At 39.4% G+C, this 12,041-nt stretch overlaps 1 protein-coding gene across 10 annotated transcripts in view; it reads left to right on the top strand.

The window, feature by feature from the left end:
• slc4a11 (solute carrier family 4 member 11) overlaps positions 1-12,041 on the top strand; it is an 81,045-nt gene that overhangs the window by 3,560 nt on the left and 65,444 nt on the right. Inside the window, exon 1 of one of the 10 annotated variants that reach the window (XM_055169995.2) lies at positions 2,195-2,383. The exons of 7 other annotated variants lie outside the window; for them this stretch is intronic. In XM_055169995.2, coding sequence (XP_055025970.1) covers positions 2,344-2,383 — 40 coding nt within the window. In that variant the 5' untranslated portion in view covers positions 2,195-2,343. Of the gene's footprint in view, positions 1-2,194; positions 2,384-2,511; positions 2,534-12,041 lie in introns of those variants that run through there. 2 more of the 10 variants (XM_055169999.2, XM_055169998.2) reach the window with 2 other exon arrangements.

Below are 12,041 nucleotides of genomic sequence, written 5' to 3'. Positions count from 1 at the left end.
CACCCTTTTAAGACTTATAAAACAAAGCAATGTTCCCTTTATAAATCACAGATCACCTGCAAGTGTGCCTACATAAATCATCCTCATATCCCACCTTGCAAGCCTATTCTACCATTTGTTTGTTTTTTATAGATCACAACCTTTGCATGGGAACTGGCATGCTTTATAAATGAGGCCCCTGGTATTTGTAATGTAAAACAATAGCTTACAAGTGATGGTATGTAAGATTTTAAGCTTTAGTTGTCAGATCATAGCTTGTATGTTATATGAAAGTGCTGATTTCAGGAATCTTTACCTATAAATCCCCAATATCCAATGTTTTTTAGAAAGATAACACAACATTTCCTGTGAAGCTTATGATCTAACAATCATTGTCTATCACAGACAGGACGTAAGGTCCAGGGCACAGCACAATGCGATTATTAAATTGAGTGTGTGTTTGTTTATGAGGCAGCTTTGAAATCAAAGCTCTTTGAATCAAGTACACAAGGGGGCAGTGCATCACCCAGAACACTCTTTGCTTTGCTGTAGGGAATCTCTCCCTGTTGGCCAATGCACATCGAGTCCCTAATCTAGCCCAAATATTTCGTTAGCATGTGTGTTTGTCTGGCACCCCCGGACAACTCTACTGAGCTCAAGGACAATGGCAAGGTCAGAGATTGACCTCACTCTGTGTACCCACAGCATCCTGTGCCCACATCAGGATTTAACCCTTTAATCCCACATACGCCACGCATTTTACTCTCTCATACAAAAGTGGATAAAGAGAGAGACAGACGTGTGTTGTTTGTAAGGTTTGATCTTTCAGGAGCATGTATATTAGATAGATTATTTTGAATGCGTAGGTGGCCGAATCCAGCGTTTTGCATGCCATACTGTGGGAGGTACCGATGCCCAAGTCAGTTATGCTACAGCCATAATAGATTACTTTAAAGAGCAGTGCATCATAGTACAGTTTAATGCATACACAAGAGTTACACAACTTTCCAGTCAAACACATACACAAGCATTTTTTCTAAAAACTCTTTTAAATGTCGCCAGCAGGTGTGTTTTTTGGCCTTTGATGGCAACAAAACGAAGGGAGTAGAGAGGGGTTCTGCACTTTTTATAAGACTTATTGTGAGGGCCGAAATACAAAACAGATCCCCCATACCCCCCGCTCCACTCTACGAAGAAATAAAACAAACAGCCCTGGAATGATGAGTCATTACACTGCAAGCAAGGCGAGATTGAGATTCCTCAAACTTGAATTTTATATATTATCTCCGGCACTTATTATCTTAAATGAATTATTGTAACTACTTCATGTTACATTTATATTCAAACTTTTTTAGTTAATAGATGTTCTGTCTAACTTTATACATCTTGTTACATTTATGATTAAAGTTTAAAAAATAGTTTAAAGTTTTATTCAGAACTTACGATCATGATGTCATCTGATTTAGTTTTTGTTAGACATTAGTTTGCATGCTGATTTATGATTGATGTTTTCTCTTTCTAGTGTGTATTTAATCATTTAGCTCAATTTACACTGCAAAAACGTCTTAAAATACTTATTATTACACCTCAAAGCACCCCTGATGCTTCATTTCAACCTAAGCATACCTAAAATGTTACAGCTTTTCCATTTTTTTTGCCTTGCAAGCATTAGTATTTCCTTAAATCTAGTTTACCCCGCTATTGTCAGCTAATCAGCAAAAATTCAACAGCCAACTATGCAATAGGTCGCTCTGAAACATTATGACTAGCACCAACATGTCCTATCAAAAATAGCAAAATCAAACTATATCTCAGAGCGCCTCAAAACTGGTAACGTGATTTTTAAAATCATGCCATTAAAACTAATGCTAGAATGTATGAATTACAGTAGTATGAATGGAATTAAACCCTCAAGGACATCATAGTGACATTGATATAAACATACAGCTTGAAGCACATTGTAACACATCTAACAGAATACACATTTTATGGAGCACCTCATCATCATCACACACACATACTTCTTTTGAGCATATGCACACACGAAAGTGATTAGAAATAAGCTTTGAAGTTCATCGTGATGATTTATGACTGCGAGCGTCCGTCCAGTATACAAACCGAGGCGAAGAAACGCAGGCTTTAGGACCCAGAGTCACAGCTCAGTGGAGGCAGGGCAAGGCTGACTCACTAAATATGTCTGAGGAATGAGAGAGAGAGAGTGAGAGAGAGAGAAAGAAAGAAAGATACACAGAGAGAGAGAGAGAGGTAGAAGTAGAGAGAGGAGGGGAGAGAGTAGACCGGAGCAGAGGTGATCTTACCCTCATTAGTGTCAGGACAACAGGATGATTATGGGTTGACAAGGGAATGATGGAAGCCAACAAAGTTCTTCATTTCGTGCCATCCGGTAAGAACCACATGTACTCTTAAACCTACACTCACTTAGGCACATGCATGCATATGCACATCCTCATACACTGTCACGACTGAGCATCCGAGGGTTTCCTGAAATTTGAGACGCTTAACATGTGCTACAGGAGGATGTATATGTGTTGCTGTAAGTTTTGCCTCTGTTGAATCCTGCAGGTCTGTGGGTTGTTTTTCTCGCCAGCTGCCCGTGCTGCTGTTTTTGGGGGGTGCGTTATGCAGGAATGCAGACAGGCTTTTTGGGGCTGTTTTTCTAGAATGCCTCGTAAATGCTTTTGTGTTAATCTTTGTAGTGCAAACAGGAAAAACCCAAATGATATCGTACACTTTCGCACACACGCAATCGCAACGACTCGTGCAAATGCACAACTGCACACAAATACAAATAAGGAAGAGCACAACAGGAAAACATAGATGCAAAACACAGATGAAAATCAAGTACCTGTAGGGTAGCACTAGGAAGAAAACCCTTATTTTCCTGATCAAGCAATACTCAAGTGTGTGTGTGTGTGTGTGTGTGTGTGTGTGTGTGTGTGTTTGTGTGAGAAAGAGAGAAGAGATATAGAAAGCAGGAGTATGTAGTTGGTTGTCTTATTTGTACGCAATGTTGGTGTTCAATTTGTTTGATTTTGAGAAGTCACCCTAATACTGCATGCAACACACATGCGCTGTCAGAGAGGTTGAGTGCACATATATCTCTTTCCTTCCTTTTCCTTTGCTTAAACCCTTTTTACATTACCACTAGGTAACAGAAGCATAAAGACACTCGTCTTCTCACCCAAGCACACGGGCATACTTTAAAGACGTTTGCGTACTTGTGGGTTGAGCTGAAATTCCTGTTTTATGGAATGATTTATGTGTGTTTTTTCTGTATGCGTACAACACATAGCATCAACCGCACGTTATGATCGACAGAAGTAGACATTTTGCGGACTTTTTTGCGGTTGTGCTAACTCAAAACAAATCGTTGTGGCGCTCTGTCGATACCATAATTTTTACAGAATCTCAATGTCATTGGAGCAGGTCACGGGTTATCTAACATTGCTATTCAAATACAGCACATTGTGTTTAAAAGACTTGGATGAGAACTTTCCCTTATGCAATATGCGGTGTATATATATATATATATATATATATATATATATATATATATATATATATATATATATATGTATGTAAATATATGTGTGTGAATTTTGCACACATACAAATATGCAGGTCAGTGGTCAATGCAACAGGAAGTGTGTGGTTGGCACATGTTTTTAGACATGATGGTAATGCAGAATAACATTAATGTTAAGACTAATATAATAAGCAATGTCCGCTGTATTTGTTTGTCCATCACAATCTCTTTCTCGTCACGATCACTGTGACAAGCATTGCGTCTCATTACACAAACTTGCATTACACGTAAAGTGGACATTTTGTCCCTCGTTTCCTTTATTTACGGTTTCTCTCCTGCACGTACACAGAGAACATCACAATTGCGCTCACAGATGGTGGGGTATGAATACATGTCATTTTGTAGATGGCCTGTTGACCTTGTGTGTCTGTGTGTCCCCTTATTTGTCTGTGTTTGTATTTTTCCTTTGGCTCCTAGATAGGCTGATAATGTGGTTAGGTGTCTTTGACTTTTCTATTTCCTACTTCCACCCGCTGTATATTACATTCTGAAAGGGAAATCACACATTCCACTGTTCATCTCCTCTGTTTACGGTATGCTATAAATCGGCCATATGGGCATCCTCTCTCATCCAAAGAGCATCGTTCGCGAGCGCAGAGTAAGCAGCCGTCGCAGACATTTAGATGATTGAGAGCTTGATCTTCCTGACCCTCTTCTGATTTACAGACATGATCAAAAGATGGATTTGAGTTAGTGCGGAGGGCACATTTTTAGGTTTATGGGTAAACATGTGTGTGAGGTTGGCATTAATAAAGTGCTGTATGTTGTTTGTTAAAGCTCAATTAATTTCGGTGGTGTACTGGAATGCCTTTCGCTAAGATTGCGGACAGACGTGCCTCTGCTTCTCTGTAATGAATTAAATATAGCTCACGGGAAAATCGGGCGTCTGAAAGTTACGTTCTGTCCTCACTTTGTTACTGAATGTCAGGAACCCCCCTCTCTCGTCCACACACATGCTCACAAATACACACGCTCGCAAACAAACACACCCTCTGCCCACCCTCGGAGTAAAACCCAGATTGCTTCAAGATGTCGGAGGATGCCAGTGTTGATGAATTCCGACCTTTGATTGCGAGGCTGCCCATGCGCCTGGGGAGAAACCTCACTTTGGGCATACGCATACAAACATGAACACACATGCCACCTTTCTGATGCACTACACCATGCATATACACAAGACACATTTTTGATACACTGCAACTCAATTGCGAAACACACGACTCGTGTACATTTTGCCAAGGTTGAACTTGTATGAGAAACCTGATCATGCAGATCACGTCTGGCATAAACCTGGTACCAGTAAACTGTACAGCATAAAGGGACATCGCAATCTTCAAATATCAAACAGCCTTGGTGTTTTAGTCAACAATCCACATTCCTTGTATGGACTCTTATGACATGGCTGTCTCTGTTTTGCTTCTCTCTCTCTTTCGTTCCCACTTGTGTTTTGTCTCTGGTTCTCTCTTGTCCTGTGGCAGTACTGTAGATTGTAAGGGGAATGGTGGCCTGGCTTTAATAGAGGAAGAAGCGAATGTGCAAGCAATTAGCAGGAATCCCCCAGCAGAGCGCTCACGAAACCAGAGCAGCCGACACGAGGCGAGATATAAAGGAAGAGATGAGGACAGGAAAATCTGTATTCCCTTGACGTACAGGACAAAAGTGTCCATGCAAACACGTTTAAGCCCAGAGTTCCCCTGGCAGGGCGTGATTAAAGACGGCTGTCATGTTGAAACATGTTAGCGCTGCAGTCACTGGATCTTGACGTCCACCTTGTCTCTGTCCTCCTCTATCTGTCTCATTCCCTATCCTTTACTCAGGAGGACACGTTATTGCTAAAATTGAATAAATGGTCGAAAGACAGCTAGATCATTTAGATGCTGGTTTTCCTGTTATTATTTGGCTTTTGTACATGGTTTTTCTCCTGCGGCTTAAAGGGAATGAGACGCTGGCTCACGTATGTCTATATACCATCGTGTGATGTATAGAGTATCCGTAGATCGCTATCAGGGTCACCTGGTGATTGCTCCCATCACACTGAAAGAATGAGGTGAGAATGATGCATCAGCTGAGCCGGGCGCTGCAGAAACATCTGCGCTGTATGACATTCATCTATGAGCGCCGGATGAAATGGCCGCAGCTTTAGGACTTCCCTATGAATGACATGAAAGGTTGTTAAACATGGGTATAACATTATACAATGTATAACAACTTTCAAATGCTCTAAAAGGGATATAATACATCTATAATCAGAATGCTTCAACAGGTACCCTTTAGATTGTTTTTCCTCATGTTACAATCAGAGCATCCTCAGCCTCAAGGGCACATCAATAGACTGCCCACAACCCATTCACTGAGTGGTTCATGCATATTGCACAAAGTGGCAAGAGCTGTCTGATATCACCAGTTCCAATCTTATTGGTTGGCTGGTGAAACTTCAGGGAGTTGCATCAGTTCATTTAGAAAGACGTATTTACTAGGTTGCTGCCTTGTTGATAAAATTTATGCTTTTGATGAGTTAATTACTGGATTTGTCTTCCAGGTTAGTGCCATCAAATCTTAAGATATTTGAGCATTTATAGTTTTGTTTGACACACTTTGGGACAAGTAAATTAAATATCTACAATCAGAAGTGAAATATCTATATGTACCAAGGAAGATTAGGGCCAAGCTCAAATAAAAAAATAAAACCATCTCAATACAGCTGGCAGAATAAATGCCAGCGAGAGGCACAGTATCAGCCAGCAAAAGGATTGCGCGACAGGTCCTTGGCGGCTAATATCTCAATGGTTAGTTCACAAAGCCGTTGAGGCTTTTCATTCCTCCCTCGGCCATATGATTAATATCCCCATACCCATCACCTGTGCACTTTCATTTAGGTGCGCCTCCATGTGCGTATACTTTACCTTACCCTATCCAATTAACAAAACCCTTTATTCATCATGATATTCTGTTCAGTGCATGCCTGTTTTATCAAGGTGTATACTGAATTTAGTTTGTTTACAATATCTCCCTCCATATTGCTTTTTATATGAGGGAGATTCATTAAAATTGCATTTCTGAGTGAATCTCCTTAATATTGTTTTATTAATAAGGCAGGTATGTAATTTGGTATCTGCTTTGCAGATCTGGTTGTTCACTTCACTCCAAACACGTTAATATAAGAATATGACATTATTATTAAAATATTACAACTTTATTCTCGTTATATTACGACTTTATTGTCAAAATATAACGACTTTATTCTCGTTAAATAACAACTTTATTTTTGTTAAATAACGACTTCATTTTCATTAAATAATGACTTAATTTCCTAAAAATAATGACTTTATTCTCACATTTTAATGACTTTAATGTCGAGATGGTTTTATTTTTTATTTTAGCTTGGCCCTAACTAATCCTCCTTCATGTGTATGTGCAGTATGTGCAGATGTCATTTTTTGTTGTCTTTTTTATGTTCTCAGTTACCTTAATATGAAAATTCATAATGATTGTGGAGAACAAGCTGGAAATGTACCCATCTTTATACTGCTAGGCGAAGACTACAATCAGAGAGGTTTTCCACTAGAGCGTAATTGATGTGTGCAAACTGTCACACCTGCTGAGATTCATTTACCTTGACCCATTATAATTATATAATAGTTATATTATAATTATAAATATACCTGTTATCCTTGTTGGTACTGCAATTTTTGTTTCACAGTATACTCAATCGCATACATTAAAGAGCACCTATTTTCTGATTTACGTTTTTAAATTTCCTTTAGTGTGTAAGTGTGTATTAGTACATGTCCAACATAAATCTCTTTTTTTGTACTACAACAAACACACGGATTGTAGGCAACAGTTTACTTAGTAGGATTGGTGATGTGGACAAGACTGACATTATAATAATTCCTCCCACTTCGGACTTATAGCCTGTATGTTAACTTCTGTTAGCAACCGAATCTTTCAATCATGGTAAAGGAGCGTCACGTTTCCGACTGATGTCAGAGGTATTCAGACCGATCACAACGTACAGATTAAATGGCCAATCAGTGACACAGAGCTTTTCAAATCCATGCATTTCAGGAAGAGAGTGAAATCTGGAGCTACACAAATGTACGTTATGTGGAAAATAGGGGTGGCACGGTTCACAAAACCCTCGGTTCGGTTCATATCACAGTTTTAGGGACACGGTTTTCGATTCTGTACAGTTCTTGTTGTTATTTTTTCTTTTAATTTTTAACACTCCAGAAATGTACTTCAGCATATGATAACTAGCTTAATTATCCACAATTCGCTTCAGTACTACGTCTGGGACTGCTCTGTAGAGTTTCGTTTTCTCCAAGGTCCAATCAGCGAACAGAGGGGGGTGGCTAAGAACGATGACGTTGAGGTCGTGCATCAGTTTGAGTTGTAGTTCAGTAATGGCAGTGGAGAAAGACGTGAGAAAATCTATTCGGCCCGTTGTTGCAAAACTGCAGAATATACACAAGTTAAAACCAGAGCAAGAGAACCAGGTTTGCTAAGTTTTGTTGGTCTGATTATTTGTACTTGTTGTTTCTGGCCGGTTTCGGCGCATGATATACATCACGACCACACGTTAGCGATTGCCTATGGCAGATCCTGAGTGACTCTGGGCAGATCCAATAGTTTTAAACTTCAACAGAGGACCCTCCTTAACGGAAGTTACACTTTGCAATGGAGCGTGGCCAGACTCTCCGTACAAATGAAATGAATGTACGAGAGTCTGGTTGGACCAGGCTAATTATTGGGACCATCTCTAAATAAAAGCCAGGTGAGATTTTGATACAGCAAGAGGGAAGACAATGATTTCAACATGCTTTTCATTTATTTGGCAAAGAAAGAGAATGTGTATTGCCATCTACATGAACTTATGTGTCTTTTTAGCACACAAAGATAACTGGCATTTATCAAAATGCCAACTTCAGTGTAGCTCTAAGATTTATCACACAGAGGTTGCTTAAATACTGCAGAGAGTAATTAATGTGTTTTCATCGGATCGCAAGTGGACGAGAGACCATAACGTTTACACCTGTAATATTTAAATCCATCTCTTTTGTCCACTTTTGACCACTTCTGTCCTGATTACTTTGAGGGGGTGGTCTGTGGGTGAGTCTCTCTGTTGTCATTTAACACGAGCAGGAGTAATGACGAGTTTATATGGACATGAACTAATATTATGTCGGAATCCGCTGCTTCTGTTGTAAGTAAACATGCTGCACAGTGTTTTGTACATGGATATGTTAGAGCTTTCTCTGATATTTCAGAGAAATATCATGCGCAATTGAATAATCGGGCAACTTTTACACGCTAACAAAATGAAACTATGCGGAAATCAGCCGCTTTAGTTTTATCAATGAAAGGCTAAAAAAAATCGCTGTACACCTGGTGTTCGCGCCAGAAGTCAGAAAAGACGTAAAACATTGTGTTCAGTATCTCAGATTAGATAAATGGGCGGAGAAAAGGCGGTCCCCTGTGGCTGTTCGAACACATTCAACCCAAAGACTGCAGTTCTATGTATTGTTTTATTTACGCTGCATCATAGGTAACATGAAATAAAAAAAAAATTCCACACACCAGACGACGCTGGCGCATCCTCAAACTCCAGACAGACTTCCTTTTCTCTCACACTTGCCTTTTCTACATGTAACATGACCTGCAGCACTCACACTCCACACCAGTCACCTCTTTTTCGCGCGAAAGGGAAACACGCTATATGTGGTCACATACAGTGCAGGAGGCTACATTGCGCATGCCATGAACCTTCGAACCGTGCAACGCACACACGCTTCGAACCGAGATAAGCGAACCAAACGGTTCGGATTTTTTTCATGAACCATGCTACCCCTAGTTGAAAAGGGGTTTTAGCAATGGAATTGGTGCACTTTAACTGTCATTTTCTCATTTAATTATGAGATTTATTTTCCTCAACAATGTGCGTATTGATATTTCTTTGCAAGTTTACATGGTTTATTGCGGTATATAAACTGGATCTTCAAGAAATCGCTCTTAACTCCTTCCCTAATCATATCCTTATTCCCACAAGATCCTGTTCACGCTTGTATGTATGTGTGTCATTAGTGGTAGTCAGAAGGAATTCCCTCTCTAAGCAGTTAGGGACTCGAGTGCCAAACAGCCTGCAGGCATATTACATCTCTTTTGCTCACCCGTAGATCAGGGCTCTAAGTGGCATTTAAAAACCGGACAGAGAATCTGAAATCTGTCTTATACCTCTCTCTCTCTCTCTCCCTCTCTCTCTCTCTCTCTCCCTCTCTCTCTCTCTGTGTGTGTGTGTGTAGTACACGTGTTTCTCAATGTAATATAGGTGCCTCTCTTTCCCTCTTTCTTTCTTTCTCTCTCTCTGTAATATAATTGTCTTTCTCTGCATAGTATAAATGCCTCTCTGACTATAATATAAGTCAGCGGTTCTCAAACTGGGGGAGGTGGTACTGGGAGGCTCCAGTTTTATGACACTTAAAAATATATGAAGAGTTTGGTTCCAAAACGCAATAAACGCCATATTAAAAAAAAACGAGTTACTGCATTATTATATCAGGTCAGTATTTAAAAGTAAGTTCTTAATTTTACCCAAAATCCAATATCCGCCGTGTTATTCTGTCATCTTTTCTCCCTTTTTTTCCCAAACCGCAATAAACGCCACTCCTCCTTTTCTGCAGAATGCAATAAATCCACTCCACAAATTACAGCGCAGCATTCCACGCAATGTGGCGGTGCGTTGAGTACACTGCGTTGAGTCTACTTTTTACTTTGTGATCAACAAACAAACAAAACAAAATAATACTTTAATGGCATTGATAAACCTTTGGTGGTTTTCTGTGACGGGGAAGAAACGTAAGCCATCAACATCTAATAATTTACACGAGAGGCACTCGGGAGCCGGTTGCTGTTGCTTGTTCATCCGACAGCATCAAGCTTTTCTCATGCTAACACATTGCCCTTAGGGGATCTTATGAAAAACTTTCCATAATTTTACTGAAAGTCAAAGAAAATTGAGCAGGACCAAAGCATTTTACAGCTGATTGCTGTGAAAAATGTTAAGCGACAACGTCCCAAGTATAACCGCAGCAATGACTATATGACAAAGTAAGTGTTTTGGTTAATGCCATTAATGTTTATTTTTTAATCAGTGTATACCACTGTTCAACTAAATGAATATAACATGGCAAATGAATGCACATTTTTATATTGATTCAAAAGATTTATAGCATTTTGAAAAAAAAAACTTTTTGTGGAAAAAATATTCATTTTTATAATAAATCTTTGAAAATCAAGTTATGGATAACCTAAAGATGCTATGTGAAAGTTTGTTACAGAAAATAGTGGTTTTCATCTTGTCACTTTCTTGGTATAGAAAACACGTTTTTACCCAAATTAGTCAAAATAGACTTGTTGCGTTTTGGAACCAAACTCTTCATATTAATTTATCATATATTCGGTGTAATCAAACCTCTACCAACCAACAGCACTACATTATATAATTGAATATGTTTGTTTCATTCAAATTCTAAGTTTGAGATTGTTTTATTGTTAATATTATATTTGATGTGCTGTTTTATGGCAAGCCATGTGCCCTGTTTCACCCCCCCCCCCATATTTAATGCACCTTGTCCATTTGTCAGGAAAGGGATTAATGTTTTTTTTGCTCTGGCAGAGTACCATATGGCTCGATCTAACATCCTCTTTAGACTCAATTTACTAGATTTATTTTGTGATGTTACGCAAACCTGTTAAGATGCGCTGGGAGATTTTTATGACAAATGAATTATTGTCCTGATGTAAAATTAAGCATTACTTTATTCGACAGTGAGTGTTTGTTTAAAACCATAATCCTGACTAATGGGTGCACGCAACCCTGCATACAGTAACTATTTATTGCATGATGCACATTTCAGATGTTTTGCATAGAATTTTGTAATCAGTGATAAAGATCTGGAAACACTGCAAATGCAGAACTTACTTTGCAGTCCATTTAGGTTGCTATGTCAAAAGGAAACGGCGAGAACGAGCCTGTCTTGTGCGACCTCGCACCTTTATGATGAGCTCATTTAACTGTGAAAGAGAGAGGTTCACTACACTCCCGTTTTCACATCAGGCAAACTACGCAAGCTGCACACGACCACACACTTACTATTGCTATGGCGTTTCATCTTCTCACTCTTTTATCTGCAAATTTGCATGATTCACCAGAAAGTGTCCGTCCATCCCGACTGTATTTCTCTTGCATGTTGAGTCTTGTCTGAGAAGAACAATGTGAGAAAGACAGAGGTAAATGAAGAGAGAAGAAAACTAGAGCAAGACACTTTTGATGTTTTATGCTCTTTTGTGTTGCATATGCAGAGGCTGTGGTTTAGTTGCACACTAACCACATACATGCACGAGTATTTCTTAAAGACCAGACCACCAAGCTCTAAAGAGACGCGCTCTTACTGCT

The sequence above is a fragment of the Misgurnus anguillicaudatus genome, chromosome 11 (assembly GCF_027580225.2).
Source record: "Misgurnus anguillicaudatus chromosome 11, ASM2758022v2, whole genome shotgun sequence".
NCBI lineage: Eukaryota > Metazoa > Chordata > Actinopteri > Cypriniformes > Cobitidae > Misgurnus > Misgurnus anguillicaudatus.
The sequence above is the reverse complement of the archived record's forward strand: the minus strand, read 5'-3'. Positions and strand labels throughout refer to the sequence as shown.